This window comes from Panulirus ornatus, chromosome 13 (assembly GCF_036320965.1).
Source record: "Panulirus ornatus isolate Po-2019 chromosome 13, ASM3632096v1, whole genome shotgun sequence".
Taxonomy (NCBI): Eukaryota; Metazoa; Arthropoda; class Malacostraca; order Decapoda; family Palinuridae; genus Panulirus; species Panulirus ornatus.
The window spans coordinates 12,855,759-12,873,665 of record NC_092236.1 but is presented as its reverse complement, the minus strand read 5'-3'; the positions used below and the strand labels follow the sequence as shown (position 1 = coordinate 12,873,665).

The following is a 17,907-nucleotide window of genomic DNA, read 5'->3' as shown; positions in this document are numbered from 1 at the left end:
ATTGGTTTTTAATCCATGCCTATAATTATCTAGTAATACAAACAAATTTCACAACAAAACATCTACTGTAATGCATAACATCTACATTTGAAGTATTTCAGAAGCCTAATTAGAAATCAAAACAAAATAAACCATGCTAAAATAGAACTGAAAACTAAATCACAATAAAGCAACAACCTATACAGCACACGAACAAGACGTCACTTACTATTGTGTCAAATCTCAAGCCACACCATCAGTTTGGCCCCTCTCTTCATTCTTATGAACTCTTCTTTTATCACAAATAATCAAAAATTAATACCATTTGGCTTTCCAGTCTCTTTTAAAAAAAAAAATGGATTGCTTACAAAATAATATGGAAGGAATTCGTTGTTACTGATGTATTTCTGGAGACATTTCTATATTCACTTCTCAACATATCACACAAGAAATATTTTACTCTTTCCAAGAACTGATAAAATACAGAAGTATCAATACCCATGGACCTGCTCCACTGCTTATCCAAGTCATTACTTAAACAATAAATACAGTTGAAAGCTTTCAGATATCCCAGAAACCTTCCTCCATCATATGATCATGAACAACAATGCTCCTTGGCCTTACAGGCTGTCCTGACAAATCAACAGAGTGGCGATTTAAAACTTTACTTGGAGTTGAGGGAGCTGACTGATGCTGTAGTGGACTGAACTGATGACTAGTATCTGACGAATGCCTTACATGACCAGGACACTTGACATATGTATTTTGAGATGGAGAGGATGCATCAGAGCTATCTAGAGAACTTTCTTCATCTATGGCACGATTCTGATGAGAACGAGGATGATGACTAGGACTAGGTGACAGACTTTGCAGGGCAACAAATGGGTTGTGAGATTTTAAGAAAAAAATAATCTTTTTATCCGAACTTGGTGAGTGGTCCCTTGGTTGAGGTTCACAGGAGAGAGATGGGGAATCTCCTGACTTGTCAGACTGAAGTTCAGTACCTCCTTGTCCCCAAGAAGGTGCTCGCTTGTGTTTACGATTTAAATGTAAATCAAGGAAATGACCTTTGGGAGACTGAGTACCAGCTTCTTGTTTAACATTAGATGATCTAGAGGAGAGATTTGGGGAGTCTCCAGGTTTAGAATGCTGTAAATCAAAAGTTCCAGCACTACCTGATGGCATTTTCCTATGCTTACGGGACAAATGAAAATCTAAGAGGATTCCTTTTGGAGACTGTGATCCTTCTTTATTTTGCCTGGGTGAGAGGCTTGGAGACCCTCCAGACTTTGTGGAATGATCATTTGTTCCTGAACCTCCTGAAGAAGTTCGCTTGTGTTTGCGACCAAGATGCAAGTCCAGAAGATGACTTTTGGGGGACTGAGAACCACCCTCTTGTTTGGCACTGGATGGTCTAGTGCCTGAGTCCTCTATCCTTCGAGATTCAGAGTTCTTAAATGTCTTTGACTCAGGTATCATTTTAAGTGCATTAACTCCCATTTGAGGAGGGAGTCGACTGAAGGAGGGACCAGCTGATGATGTGACAGGACCAGAGGACTGGGTGTGACCTTGAGTTGGCAGCTGTGTTTGCATCAACGTTGCATCACGGTTAATATCCACATACCGCTCCAAGGCAAATGGATCTTCCTCATCACCAGTATATTCTAACAGATCATCTACCATGCCGCATGCAATAAACGTGCAACATATATTAATCATCAAAATTTTATTTCATTTATCTAAATATATTGTTTAGAGCCTATTTTACGTATAAAGCCTTGATGTAATCCAGCTAAACAATTGTAACTACTAGTTACTAATCACAATGAGGAAACAAGTTTGTAGGTGGTGATGGATATGACCAGGACTGCCAAAACTTCTGAATGTTTCTCCCGTCTAAACAGGATTGGTTTTCTGGGATGCTGTATCTGCTGATGGTAGCAGATCTATTCACCATATGCCATTACAAACAATAAAGCAACATCATAAGAAAAATATCTATTTTGCTTTAATACTCAATTAAATTGACCCATGACATCCCTGCACATATATGCCATTCAAAGATTTTGGCAATATATATATATATATATATATATATATATATATATATATATATATATATATATATATATATATATATATATATATATATAAAGACTGAAAAGTAAAGGATTGTTACCCATTCTTATTTAGGTATATGAAATTTTCATCAAAACTGGAACTGCACAGGATCAGGAAATAGAAATATTATTTACTCCTAAGCAAGTTTGAAAGCCCAGGCTAAAACCTAAGACAGTACATTTCCTTTACACCAAAAATTACTTATCTAAGACTTATTGACCTTGAAATAAGATCTATTTTTTGTACCAGTACCTAATATGTTGAGCTGGCATAAATTCATATTATCATTAATCTTGAAATACTCTTGAATACAGATATGTACAAGTTACAAGATGGGGCAACACAGGTGTAATCACTCTTCACATGAGAGCATTATCATCTCAATATGCTCTCTCAAATCTAGTTCCTCACTTACGATGACACCTAAATATTTTACATATGTTTGATTTACTTGATTTACTCTGTTGGGCTCTATATGTTATCACAGATATGTTCATCTTTGCTCCACAATCTATTTGCTTACATTTGTCATCAGTACATACCATCAGGTTCACTTCTGCCCATTTGTAAACTGTGTCTAAGCCTTTTAGCATCCTCTTTTGATCAGTTTTCAATAAAATAATTTTGCTTACATTGGTATCAGCAGCAAAGGTCCTTAACTTTACCTAGCTGTCAATGTCTGATATTGTCATTACAGAGAGTAGTGAGACTAATATAGTTTCCTGTGGTACCCTAGAGAGGACATCTTTCTTCTCAGGCATGGTTCCATTTCCTATCACTCTGAGCTTTCTGTCTGTTAAAAACTTAAATTCATCTTCCTATCTTACCCTTAAAGTTATGTTTAACTACTATCTCTAGCAAAATCTGTGGTGTACATTGTGAATTGCTTTTAAAAAGTTAAGAAAAACAGTATCCATTTTTTCCTTAGATCAAACTTTCATACATGCCATTTTATTTTTGTTTCAACTTTGCTGAGATGGCATGGGCAACTGAGGCCCTAATTAAGGCCATCTCATTAATGTACTCTCTCTCTCTCTCTCTCTCTCTCTCTCTCTCTAGTTAGCCTGAGCTAGGTACAGCTATAATGACTGTGGACCAACTGCCACAACAAGAATTTGAACCCATGTGCCCGACCTTGGGCAGCCACAAAATGCATTACAGTCTGGAACGCTAACTGCCACACCATGGAGGAGCTAATAAGTGAACTTATAAACCATTCCCTGGCACAAATACATGTTGGCCTTCATTCATGTAGCTGTCTTGTATGGATAGTTTAATATATGTCCTTTTATTGCTCTTTCAGGGTTATCTATTAAACACAAAGTAAGGCTCAGTGGTCTGTATCGTAAAGGTATTAGTCTGGATCCTCCTTTGTTTATTGGTGTTAAATATAACAATTTGTGAATGTCTGCAAGTTTGCTTTTACCCAGACTTTGCTTTAGTGCTAACATCATTGGTTTTGCTATTGGTGTTTTTGTCTTTTTGAGGAATATGGCTGAAATTCCATCTGATCTAGCAGGTGAATTTTCTCAGAACTAATTCATTGCACTGATTACATAATTTTTTGATATTTCAATATCTATGAGTGCATTTTCATCATATTGGATAACAAATCATCTTCAAAGTTCTCCTTACATTTGAGCTGAATACCTATCTATATTGTTCAATCAACATCCAGCATATTCCCTAAGTGTCATTATCATATTTGTCTCCTACCTTAAAGGGTCCAATCTTTGTTTACATATGTGTTGACATATATGAATAGTATCTCTGGATTTCTTTTTAAGCAAAATTTTTCCTAATTTTTTCTCTTCTATAGTGTTTCATCATTTTGAAATCTGCATTCTAAATTTTCTCATCAAATTCTCTTTTTCTTGCTTCTTTCATCACTCACCTTTTCTTCTTTTTCTGTGACTTTCTTCTATTCATACACAGTTATGTGTCCCTAGGGATTTAACATTTTTCTATTTCTTTGGTATCATCTCAATAATTATTTGGCTTACTTCCTTACAGTATATCTTTGTGTTTGTGACTAGGTTATAGTCGCTGAAGATCTCTTTCCAATTTGTGATCAGAATCTTTTTAACAATCTTTTTCTGGTCTGAATTGTCATGGTAAAAATATATATCAACCCACTGTTGTTTTCTGTTGCTGTATCATATTCACATTCATTCATGTTAATTTCTTACACTGCAGTAATTTTGATGATCTTATGATTCAATACACTTTAATAATTTGATTTTATGTTTGAAAACAGTGTCATGTTATTTTAAAAAATAAGATATATCATATTGTTACCTTTTGTTGGTCAATGGTTTACCTGCATAAGGCTGAACGAATCAAATAAATCAATAGCTCTTTGGAGTCATTCTCTTTCATCTGATGTTCCATTATTCCTCTCTTTGTAATTGTATCTACATCCATAATCTACCCCTTTTTTTCCTGCTATTCAATAAAACGGAAGTTAAAGTGAGATATAACAAATCTACTTTGTTAAGAATTATTCTAAAGTCATTCAGTCTTGTTCTTGGAGAAAGAGAGACAGCAAGAAAGAAACAGACACTAAGATAATGAGATACAGAGATGGATAAGGATAGATAGAGAGATATAAAGAGAGAAAGAGAGAATGTCTACCGACAGTAATTACCTAAGGATACCTACGAGGAGATTTTTGCCATTAGACAGGAATAACATATAACTCACACCACACATCATACATGATTAACAAGGCTCTTTTTCATTGCTGCCATATATGTTATATAACTATCAATCTTGGATTCATCTGTAATGGTTTTTAACCCATCAACAATTCTTTTGAATGTGTATTAGCTTATCCCAACCAATTATCTAATTTTATCTTGAAATAGACTCTCATAACTTTTTGCAAGATATTTGTTTGGTAGTTCCATGGAACAGACTTAATTTCCCTCTTTCTCTCACACTGGAATGCATTTATACCAGGTACAGCATGTTGTGCTTGATACCCTGAATTTGTTTCCACCTTTCTGAATAGACTCTCATAACTTTTTGCAAGATATCTGTTTGGTAGTTCCATGGAACAGACTTAATTTCCCTCTTTCTTTCACACTGGAATGCATTTATACCAGGTACAGCATGTTGTGCTTGATACCCTGAATTTGTTGCTATCTGTAGATTGTAGGCTGCAGAGTTCAAATTCTTTTATTCTCTCATTATAATTCTAATACTCCATTCCTCTCAATTCTTTATAGCCTGTTAATTTCTCCTTGTGTTAATGTGACCATAAAATAAAGAAGTATTCAAATTTGCTTTGAATGTATGTATGTACTGAACAGCTTAACTTAAACATTTTGTCTTGCAGTGAATGTTCTCATCATCACTACACTCTTTACCCAAAACCAAATAATGTTACTATGTCAGTGTTTGCTCCACCTTTCAATTACAAATACTCTTCTTCAAAACTTTCCTCTCCAACTGGACCTTTGTAGGATGTAATCATTACATAATACTCTTTTCATGATGTAGTTTGAATTTTTGTAAACAAAAGAAAGAAAAAAGGGAAGGGTTCAGGGATGATGGAGTCTGGGGAATGGGAAAGGGGACAGGAGAGATCTGGAACTAAATGTTTGCTATCCATATTCTATCATTCCCTTTCTAAATATCAGATTTTGAGAAATCACTTGCCATGATCAGAACGATGTCAGGTAACAAAAATGAAAAAAATTAAGTGAGGGATATGACAGGTCTTCGTAAGTCTCAATTAGCTGTGATATGAGACAATGAAAAATGAAAATCATGCAAGGTCACTTCAAATCCTTGCCTACCTTCTATATCATGCATGCCACTGGAGGAGATTATGCTGACTATGAACTGTCCCTATTAAGGCACTAAGTTCAGAAGGGTGGAATGGGTGAAACAGAGACTACTTCTGTAAGTTTGGGGAAGGGGGAGGGGGACAAGGCACCCAGTGAAGAACACGCTTTGAAGGATCAAGTCTAGATGCTTGAGCACATTTGTACGAGAGGGTTCACCCTGGTCACTCCATCACACCAATTTCCCTCTAGAAATGTGAAGAGTGACTGTCAAATATCAAGAATAAATGAAGGAGATGGGAAATAGTAATGTGAACCTTTTATGTTCAGCTGGATAAATTACAGAGACATATGATGACTAATAACACTGTGATAACAAGCCTGCTTCAGTCTCAAAACCCTCATAAAACCTGAAGTTCTAGAGCATAAATATCAAAAAAATTTCTGATCATGAATATTAGAATGAAAGTGTGCATTAATAAGCCATAAACCATTTTAACTCCTATGGAAGCACACATATCACCCTACACTCAATTGTTTTTGATAAAACTATTTCAATTTTTCTATGCAATACATCTTAATGATAAACTGATTGTACTTATAACATCCCTTCACATTTTGGTGGCTTTACCCCAAAGTTCCTTATGATTAGCATTACATGTAAACTGAACACCCCCATCCCCAACACACACATAAAAAAAGTGTCTAGTCATCTTCTTTTCCAGCTGCCAAGCCTAAATCATCCACGAAAAATTCACTTCCAAAATCTTCTACCTCTAATATGAAATCCCTGAGAAAGCAATTGTCCTCTAAACCTCTTCGATCTCTTTTTACCAAATCTCTTTACACCCCTTACACTACAGTGTGAAATTCTTCTCATATACATATGACCTTACAAGTGCATCACAGTACCCTAAATCAAATATGCAGCACTAAACTACAAAATTCAAGTATTGGCTCACACAATATAAAAGGTCTGTATCCCTACATAAATCAACTATTACCCTGTTAACCCCTGACTGACATAAAAAATCTAACCTCCATCCTCTTGTAATGCTGAAAGATTGACTAAACTTCAACCTACTATGCATCACACATGATACACACACAACATTCAATCCCCACACCACATAAAGAGAGACAATAAATGAAGCAGCTGTCCTCAGAATACTTACCAACACTAAGAAAAGACAATCCCTCAGTATCCTTTATAGACAATATATCTGTTCCATCCTAAATCAGGGAGTTTGATTTTAGGTAGGAATATGTCTAGTGGAGGTGTGTTTAAGACAGAGATGTGAGGTTAGCTGTTTAGAGCAAGCGTACTGGGCCATTTCAGTGTGTGTGTGTGTGTGTGTGTGTGTGTGTGTGTGTGTGTGTGTGTGTGTGCGTGTCGGTGTTATTTTTGGTGGTGAAGGGGGATTTGTGAGTAGAGGTTGCTGAAGTGTGGGGCAGGTTTTTTTTTTTTCTTATATCTATTAGGGGGTTGGTGGTTAATTATGGGGTGGACTGTGTGGGAGGGGTCTAGTGCTGTTGCAAATAACAGAATGCTAAGTATGTTGAGGTGCGATTGTACTGGGAGGATCTTTGCAGCATTGTGCAGGTGGTAAGTATAAGCAGTTGCCAGGCTGTCAGTGATTATTCTGAGGACTCTATTCTGTGTGGTTTGCTGCTCTTTAACATTTGTTTTTGATAGGGTGAAAGACCAAGTGGATGAATTGTTTGAAGAGGATGCTTAAGGATTTTTTCTTGCCCAAACCTAGAACCAGTTAGTGTTCTGAGGGCATTTTGTTTGCATGCTGCTTTTGCATTAATGTTTTTAGTGTGAGAAGAGAATGTGGAAAAATGTGAGTCAGATTCAAATCTACTTGGGGTATAAAGAGCTACTGAAAACCTTAGTGGAGTTGCAGACATTCTGTTCTGAATGAGCTTGTTCCAAATGTGTAATGTAAAGCTGCACGTCAGTTGTTGCCTTAATGTAAAGCTGCATGTCAGTTGTTCCCTAAGTGATGTCTGGGTTTGTGATGTGATTGTGAGGTTGCCTGCATTTGAGAAGACATTCATAATGTAGTTTGCTGTACGTAATGAGGGTGGTGTAGGAAAAAGTTGAAGAGGATTGGAGAAAAGACTGTTCCTCGGGGAACTACAATGTAGAGTTTCAGGGATTTAGACATGAAGCCATTGTGAGTGACTCCAGCATGGCGGCCAGCTATGAAATTCACCAGCCTCATTTTGTCACTGTTGTAGAAGGCGGTGTCAAATATCTTTTGCATGAAGGTATGAAGATGTGTCAGGGAAAGGCATCATATGCTTTTTCATTCTGACATCATCCATCCCCAAAAAGCTAGGTCTGGTCAAATCTAGAAAGGCCAGTATGGCAACTGATAACCTGATAAGGATGAACTTTTCTACAACTCATTCTTAATTTGTTTATGAGTCATCAGACAGGTCTTCTTAGGTCTACCAGACACACCTTTTTGAGGAGGAATGACATAAGTAGGAAGAAAAAGAGTGTTTGGTTGGTGAACTTGGCCCCTGCCAGTACACCTTGAAATTTCACTTGTATACACATTTTCTTGATTTAAAGCATGAATAAGGGTCTTTTCTTCCTGGAACTACTTCTTTGGACCCATGGCTAGTTAGTGGTAAAGAAAAATACCACCCGGACAAAAATACAGAAATTATCACAAAACACAAGGGCAGCAAGCAAAAGTTGCATCCCTCCACTCTCAATACCATGGGGTAACTGAGGTGGTAAACAATGTCATCTGAGTTCTAAGACTGTACAATGCTACCAAACTTATGATATCCCCACCATAAGCAAGTACTAGAAGTTTCCAACTTGAACTCTCTTCCATACAAACACGCTCAAAAAAGTATTATTCAACTTTTAATTTGACATACAAAACAATTACTCATATTTACAATCTGGATAACTATCTAAATGTGCATATTTTTCATTAAATGTTGGGTAATATATTGTTTTATCAACTATATCCATTTTAGAATTCATAATCTATTACATTATTACAGGCATGTATAGATATTTACTCTTAATTTTATTCAAATTATCATCTACATAATTTTTGACTTACAAACAACTTAATTTAAAATCAGGGTCTAGCACGCAACCACTTTGTAAGCTGGGTATTCACAGTAATAGGATTCATTCCGCAAACGAAACCTGAACATGAAAACCTTAAGTAGAGCAGTAATCGGATTTTTTGCAGAGATTGCACTTCATATATGTGAACTTCTCTACTGCTACACTACCAAATACTTTACATTATGCCCATAAAAGATGTAAACTTTGATACACATTTTTCTGCATATTTCTGCACATCTTTTTGAATTACATCTTCCCAAAATCACTGCATCCATCCAGTATCCTCTATGACCAATATCTTAAATTTTTACTTAATTCTCGTTTCATTATATGGCCTGTTCTGAATGACCTACCACATTTTATTTTCTGCATCCATTTCCTTTCCTAATCGTTGACCTCATTACACATTTACATTACCTTACATCACTCACTCAGGATTAAAGTGGACATATTTCCTTACAACATGGCTCTGACATCCAAAGGACTTCTAAAATATTCCTTTCATCTCTACCCGATATAAATCAGCTCTGATAATTCTTTACAATTTATGTCATCAAATTTCACTTCTGATACCACATCTGCCTTATGTAACTCTAAATGTTCCACTGTACATCCATCTACACAAGTACTCCACCATTACATGAATACAATGACATTTCCTGCAACATTTCCAAGGTTAAGTTCTGGGTAAAGGTTAAGGGAACATATGAGTACCAAATGCCTTCACAGATTATATCCATTCAGTCACCCTTCAACCACAAGATAGATATGTAACACACATTTTGCATTGGAGCCACTGCCACAAAATTCTCTGCTTAAGTGCCAGATCTGCATATATCTTTCAGCAATTTTCCTGATTTTTAGTATTTCATCATTCAAAAGAATACTTATAATGCACAATTAACCATAAGCAACATATTACATATTCAAAATTCTTATTACAAGTGCTTGTTATCTTTGACTTATAAAGACATGCATGAACTTCTCTACTGTCCACATTTTATTAGAAACTAAATTCACTCATCATCTTTAATTTATATCAGTTCAACATTCTCCTAAAACCAAAGCAATATTACCTAATTGGAATTACAGTTATAAATTTTTTCAAGACATCATAACCTAACTTTGCACCAAGTACTTTGAAAACAGAAAATACTGGGTTAGTACTAAATGAAATTAATGTTATCAGACAATTTTGTGTACAATCTCTTATTTCAAACAATATCTTTCAACCATCTGGATTAAATCAAATTTTTGGCTGGGGCACTAGTATGTAAAAGAGCTCAGGTTTTAAACTGAATTACATTCTTTGTGAATAAGAACACTAACATTAAAATAACTGGCTACTATGTGATATAGTGTCATCAGTGCTGGTATTGTATTAGTCATACAAACATCACCTACCTGGCAATTTTTTGGTTCTGAAAGAAGCATTTGTGATGAAAGATTTTGAGAGTGGTGTAGTTGTAGTAGAAGGCGTGAGTGCAACACTGATGCCCATTGGTCCATCACTGGGTTGACCTATTGATCAGAAAGACAGAACATTTCTTATGTTTTCAGAACAGTTCTTATAATTAGTGGTATTACAATCTCTAGTTTATTGTTACCAATGCTATACATAAGTTTTTGTTTTTTTCCGCTGTCTCCCGCGTTTGCGAGGTAGCGCAAGGAAACAGACGAAAGAAATGGCCCAACCCACCCCCATACACAATTATATACATACACGTCCACACACGCAAATATACATACCCATACATCTCAATGTACACATTTATATACACACACAGACACATACATATATACACATGCACACAATTCACACTGTCTGCCTTTATTCATTCCCATCGCCACCTCCCCATACATGGAATAACATCCCCCTCCCCCCTCATGTGTGCGAGGTAGCGCTAGGAAAAGACAACAAAGGCCACATTCTTTCACACTCAATCTCTAGCTGTCATGCAGTAATGCCCGAAACCACAGCACTCTTTCCACATCCAGGCCCCACACAACTTTCATGGTTTACCCCAGACACTTCACATGCCCTGATTCAATCCAATGACAGCACGTCGACCCCGGTATACCACATCGATCCAATTCACTCTATTCCTTGCCCGCCTTTCACCCTCCTGCATGTTCAGGCCCTGATCATACAAAATCTTTTTCACTCCATCTTTCCACCTCCAATTTGGTCTCCCACTTCTCCTCGTTCCCTCCACCTCCGACACATATATCCTCTTAGTCAATCTTTCCTCTCTCATTCTCTCCATGTGCCCAAACCATTTCAAAACACCCTCTTCTGCTCTCTCAACCACACTCTTTTTATCTTCACACATCTCTCTTACCCTTACATTACTTACTTGATCAAACCACCTCACACTACATATTGTCCTCAAACATTTCATTTCCAGCACATCCACCCTCCTGCGCACAACTCTATCCATAGCCCACGCCTCGCAACCATACAACATTGTTGGAACCACTATTCCTTCAAACATAGCCTTTTGGTAAACATGTTATTGTCCAAAACATGTTTTGGACAATCACATGTTTACCAAAAGGCGTCCTAGCTTAGTCTCTTCGATGTATATGAACTGACTGTTATATTTCTCTCTTGTGTCTCCCCTGATGATGTGACTATTACACAAAAGTGCACTTGGGAGCTTTTCATGTTTCATTTTCCCCATGGACTCATAGGAATATCTTGATTACGTACAAAATTGTGATCCTTTCCAACATGCTAGTATGGATATTGAAAATACTATGTACGATACATCATCAGGAAAAACTAATCAAGTTGACCATATGGTAACTGAGGACATTAAAAGAGCAGATGTGAGACAAAATAAAGAGATGAGATATAATTGTGGAAACTACGAAAAACTCAACAGTTTCTGTAGTAACGGATTGGAAAATAGGGTTCAGTAACCATGAGCCAAGGCTTTGTTGTGAAAGGTTCTGTGATATTTACAATGATGTGGTAGGATTATGGGTACTTCCAGTCTTAAATACAGAGAGAATGGTAAGAAAGAGGAAAGAATGGTTTAATAAAAGATGTCATAATGCTTCGAGATGTCTTTTTATCCAACAGCTATCCTGCGCGACCCTTATACTTAAGAGACAAGGTGACTCACTCCCTCTTTTATACTATATTAAAAAAATTACCCAATTATAACATTAAAACCTTTTAGATCCCCTAGTGCAACAGACAATAAGTCACAGGATATGAATGCTCTTTCACTCTTTGTGAAAGTTTCATAAGTTCCACAAACACAAAATTTGAAAGAGTAAAGTACTTTTCTGTCATATCTTTTTAGAAACTAAACTTTCTATCAGCTCTCTCTCTCAGTCTAACATGAATACTTACCGCTAGGGTTAACCTTAAGAGAATTCTTGATGGCATTAGTCATTAATAGGACATCAGCGTATAATTCATATTGAGCACGCATATGGATATCTTCAAGAGCTTGTATTCCAAGACTGGCAAATTCGTTGAACCTGGAATAATGCAAAAAAGTACATGACACAGCTGCTGATTGGACTTCTTAAAATGTATATTCATTTCTTTTGGTTTTAACTACATAAATAATAGTGTTTACACCAAAGAACACATGAGATAAGCAATCGAATGAAAAATATACATTTGTTTTTAAGGATGCATGAAACAAAGAGCACCTGTGTGTCAAGGATAAGAAATCAAAATAATTTGAGATCACATTCAATTACACAACATTAAAAGGCATGAAATTACATGACTATCAAAATTTGAAAAAAATATATAATTCAAAGTACATAATCCAAACTGGATGAACTTAAATAAGTACTTTCATCATGCACAGCCTATACATTCAGACCTTATTAATTTGAAGTTCTTGGGTTCTGCTTTAGTCACATAAAAGTGAAGGACATTCTTAAGTCTTTTTTTAATGGGATGTAAATACCAATACAAAATTGTGAGTAGGACTACTCTGTTGGATAAAAGTACCCAAGATTCAAAACAAAAGGTTTAACTACAACTACATTTACCACATTTGGCTAATAACACCCCAGGAGTCCAATGTAGTTACAAGTGCTGCTACGCTACCCTGTAGTGAAGAAGTTAAAAGTTAAAATGAGAAGCTTCCAAGTGCCAGCATCCAGCCAACTGCAACAAAGGAACAATAAAAAAGGTGGTTAATTCTGGCTTTGTGTGAAACCCCTTGGCTATACTGATTGACCTGTACAGACCAGATACTCTGGAAAGTGTCATGGTGCTTGTCATTCAGTGTGGTGCTGTTGCTCTTACTGTTCACAAGAGGAAATGCACTAATCAAAGGAAGGTTTTCATGTGGATTAGAAATCTGAACCTGAAATGCAACTTCCAAAAACTAGCAAAAGAATAATGCTACATAATGAACAGGTCATACATTCACAAGTTTATTTGATTGTCACTTATATGTAAAGGGCCAATCTAGATGATAAAAGATCTACAAAAGATGCAGGATTCTGGGACCATAGGAAGTATCTGCTAAAATACAGATAGTAAGACTGCACATTGCACTCGTGTATCATGGGGTAACAGAAGGGATAGACATACTGGTGGAAATGTGAGAGGCACTCATTAGCCATGTAGCCATGAGAAGTGGCTTTCTATGAATATATAACCATATATGCCACCACCTTACATGCATTCTTCCAGATTAAGGTAATTGAAAGAGAGCCCATTGCAAGCACCAATAAAGCTGGTCTGTAACAACACTACCTGCGCAGTTTGACATGAGGACTATGGTAACACTGTCCAGCACAATTCGGCATCATAGCAGGGCACTGGGTCCCTTCTCCTTTGGCAGCATTGTGGCTGTAAATGAATAAATTTTGGCAAGATGTTTCCAAGCAGAAATATCAGGTAATTCTTGTGTGTTATGACTTCTGGAGCACAAGAAAATGGTTAATGGAAGATGCTATATTAGTCAAGACAGCGAGGCAGAAAGCTGAGTTAAAAGGGCTCATATTTAACAAAAGTAACATAAAGTATATCTATATTTTGCTGCATTTCTAATGGTTAAAAGTCAGTATGCCTCTAAGTCTATATCCTACTCTTTTGATAAAAATACTATTTGAAAGAAACACAAAACAAATAAATCAAGATACAAAAGATAAAGGCAACACACACACACACACACACACACACACACATATATATATATATATATCTAAAACTGGAGGAAGTGAAGTGTTTTAGATATCTGGGAGTGGATCTGGCAGCGGATGGAACCATGGAAGCGGAAGTGGATCATAGGGTGGGGGAGGGGGCGAAAATTCTGGGAGCCTTGAAGAATGTGTGGAAGTCGAGAACATTATCTCGGAAAGCAAAAATGGGTATGTTTGAAGGAATAGTGGTTCCAACAATGTTGTATGGCTGCGAGGCGTGGACTATGGATAGAGTTGTGCGCAGGAGGATGGATGTGCTGGAAATGAGATGTTTGAGGACAATGTGTGGTGTGAGGTGGTTTGATCGAGTAAGTAACGTAAGGGTAAGAGAGATGTGTGGAAATAAAAAGAGCGTGGTTGAGAGAGCAGAAGAGGGTGTTTTGAAATGGTTTGGTCACATGGAGAGAATGAGTGAGGAAAGATTGACCAAGAGGATATATGTGTCGGAGGTGGAGGGAACGAGGAGAAGAGGGAGACCAAATTGGAGGTGGAAAGATGGAGTGAAAAAGATTTTGTGTGATCGGGGCCTGAACATGAAGGAGGGTGAAAGGAGGGCAAAGAATAGAGTAAGTTGGAGCGATGTGGTATACCGGGGTTGACGTGCTGTCAGTGGATTGAATCAAGGCATGTGTATGGGGGTGGGTTGGGCCATTTCTTTCGTCTGTTTCCTTGCGCTACCTCGCAAACGCGGGAGACAGCGACAAAGCAAAAAAAAAAAAAAAAAAAAAAAAAATATATATATATATATATATATATATATATATTTTTTCTCTTTTCTTTTAAACTATTCGCCATTTCCCGTGTTAGCGAGGTAGCGTTAAGAACAGAGGACTGGGCCTTTTTTGGAATATCCTCACCTGGCCCCCTCTGTTCCTTCTTTTGGAAAATGAAAAAAAAAACGAGAGGGGAGGATTTCCAGCCCCCCCGCTCCCTATATATATATATATATATATACAATCATTAAGGAATTATTGGATTCCACTTGCCAGTGGTTACACCACATGCAAGGAGACACCTTTGGTGGGCCTGCATCATTGCCAAAGGAGGGAAAGGAATAATCTTGTTTAGCACCTTTTTGCTCCAAAAGAATAAATAATTTTCCTGCTGTAGCATAAACCTTCTGGAGCCTAATAATAATAATAATAATAATAATAATGATAAATAATAATAATAACAATAGCAATAAAAATAATAGTAGTCATTATTACTCTTACATCATTATCATAATCATTATTATCAATTATCACAACCTCAGGACCCCTTTCATGGTGCTACTTCTGTATAAAGGCTGCAATCAATACTATACAAGATGGTCTCATTAAAAGTGATACGGTCCTTTACGAGAATGTACTTTTTTCTTCTGCTGACAATGATGCAGCCTTATCAAAGATGACTTCCTGCTTGAACTGTAAACACATACAAGCAGAATTCAGTAACAATGTGTGTATGTGTGTGTGTGGTATATAAATATATTCTCATATATCATCATATATATATATATATATATATATATATATATATATTTGGTAAACAGAGAAGAGGTAGTGAAAGCTTTGCGGAAGATGAAAGCCGGCAAGGCAGCAGGTTTGGATGGTATTGCAGTGGAATTTATTAAAAAAGGGGGTGACTGTATTGTTGACTGGTTGGTAAGGTTATTTAATGTATGTATGACTCATGGTGAGGTGCCTGAGGATTGGCGGAATGCGTGCATAGTGCCACTGTACAAAGGCAAAGGGGATAAGAGTGAGTGCTCAATTACAGAGGTATAAGTTTGTTGAGTATTCCTGGTAAATTATATGGGAGGGTATTGATTGAGAGGGTGAAGGCATGTACAGAGCATCAGATTGGGGAAGAGCAGTGTGGTTTCAGAAGTGGTAGAGGATGTGTGGATCAGGTGTTTGCTTTGAAGAATGTATGTGAGAACTACTTAGAAAAGCAAATGGATTTGTATGTAGCATTTATGGATCTGGAGAAGGCATATGATAGAGTTGATAGAGATGCTCTGTGGAAGGTATTAAGAATATATGGTGTGGGAGGCAAGTTGTTAGAAGCAGTGAAAAGTTTTTATCGAGGATGTAAGGCATGTGTACGTGTAGGAAGAGAGGAAAGTGATTGGTTCTCAGTGAATGTAGGTTTGCGGCAGGGGTGTGTGATGTCTCCATGGTTGTTTAATTTGTTTATGGATGGGGTTGTTAGGGAGGTAAATGCAAGAGTTTTGGAAAGAGGGGCAAGTATGAAGTCTGTTGTGGATGAGAGAGCTTGGGAAGTGAGTCAGTTGTTGTTCGCTGATGATACAGCGCTGGTGGCTGATTAATGTGAGAAACTGCAGAAGCTGGTGACTGAGTTTGGTAAAGTGTGTGGAAGAAGAAAGTTAAGAGTAAATGTGAATAAGAGCAAGGTTATTAGGTACAGTAGGGTTGAGGGTCAAGTCAATTGGGAGGTGAGTTTGAATGGAGAAAAACTGGAGGAAGTGAAGTGTTTTAGATATCTGGGAGTGGATCTGGCAGCGGATGGAACCATGGAAGCGGAAGTGGATCATAGGGTGGGGGAGGGGGCAAAAATTCTGGGGGCCTTGAAGAATGTGTGGAAGTCGAGAACATTATCTCGGAAAGCAAAAATGGGTATGTTTGAAGGAATAGTGGTTCCAACAATGTTGTATGGTTGCGAGGCGTGGGCTATGGATAGAGTTGTGCACAGGAGGATGGATGTGCTGGAAATGAGATGTTTGAGGACAATGTGTGGTGTGAGGTGGTTTGATCGAGTGAGTAACGTAAGGGTAAGAGAGATGTGTGGAAATAAAAAGAGCATGGTAGAGAGAGCAGAAGAGGGTGTTTTGAAGTGGTTTGGGCACATGGAGAGAATGAGTGAGGAAAGATTGACCAAGAGGATATATGTGTCGGAGGTGGAGGGAACAAGGAGAAGAGGGAGACCAAATTGGAGGTGGAAAGATGGAGTGAAAAAGATTTTGTGTGATCGGGGCCTGAACATGCAGGAGGGTGAAAGGAGGGCAAGGAATAGAGTGAATTGGAGCGATGTGGTATACCGGAGTTGACGTGCTGTCAGTGGATTGAATCAAGGCATGTGAAACGTCTGGGGTAAAACATGGAAAGTTGTGTAGGTATGTATATTTGCGTGTGTGGACGTATGTATATACATGTGTATGGGGGGGGTTGGGCCTTTTCTTTCGTCTGTTTCCTTGCGCTACCTCGCAAACGCGGGAGACAGCGACAAAGTATAATAAAAAAAAAAATATATATATATATATATATTCTTTCTTTTAAACTATTCGCCATTTCCCGCATTAGTGAGGTAGCGTTAGGAACAGAGGACTGGGCCTATTTTGGAATATCCTCACCGGGCCCCCTCTGTTCCTTCTTTTGGGGAAAAAAGAAAAAAAAAAAATGAGAGGGGGGGATTTCCAGCCCCCCGCTCCCTCCCCTTTTAGTCGCCTTCTACGACACGCAGGGAATACGTGGGAAGTATTCTTAATCCCCTATCCCCAGGGATAATATATATATATATATATATATAAATGTGAATAAGAGCAAGGTTATTAGGTACAGTAGGGGTGAGGGTCAAGTCAATTGGGAGGTGAGTTTGAATGGAGAAAAACTGGAGGAAGTGAAGTGTTTTAGATATCTGGGAGTGGATCTGTCAGCGGATGGAACCATGGAAGCGGAAGTGGATCATAGGGTGGGGGAGGGGGCGAAAATTTTGGGAGCC

At 37.5% G+C, this 17,907-nt stretch overlaps 1 protein-coding gene across 4 annotated transcripts in view; it reads right to left on the bottom strand.

Annotated features, from left to right (window-relative positions):
* Nucleotides 1-17,907, bottom strand: part of Hyccin (PI4KA lipid kinase complex subunit hyccin) — a 79,610-nt gene that overhangs the window by 20,950 nt on the left and 40,753 nt on the right. For 2 of the 4 annotated variants that reach the window (XM_071668673.1, XM_071668674.1), the window contains 3 exons: nt 13,736-13,831; nt 12,362-12,492; nt 10,402-10,518 (listed from right to left, as the gene is read on the bottom strand). In XM_071668673.1, coding sequence (XP_071524774.1) covers nt 10,402-10,518; nt 12,362-12,492; nt 13,736-13,831 — 344 coding nt within the window. The remainder of the gene's footprint in view (nt 1-10,401; nt 10,519-12,361; nt 12,493-13,735; nt 13,832-17,907) is intronic. The other 2 variants (XM_071668675.1, XM_071668676.1) reach the window with 1 other exon arrangement.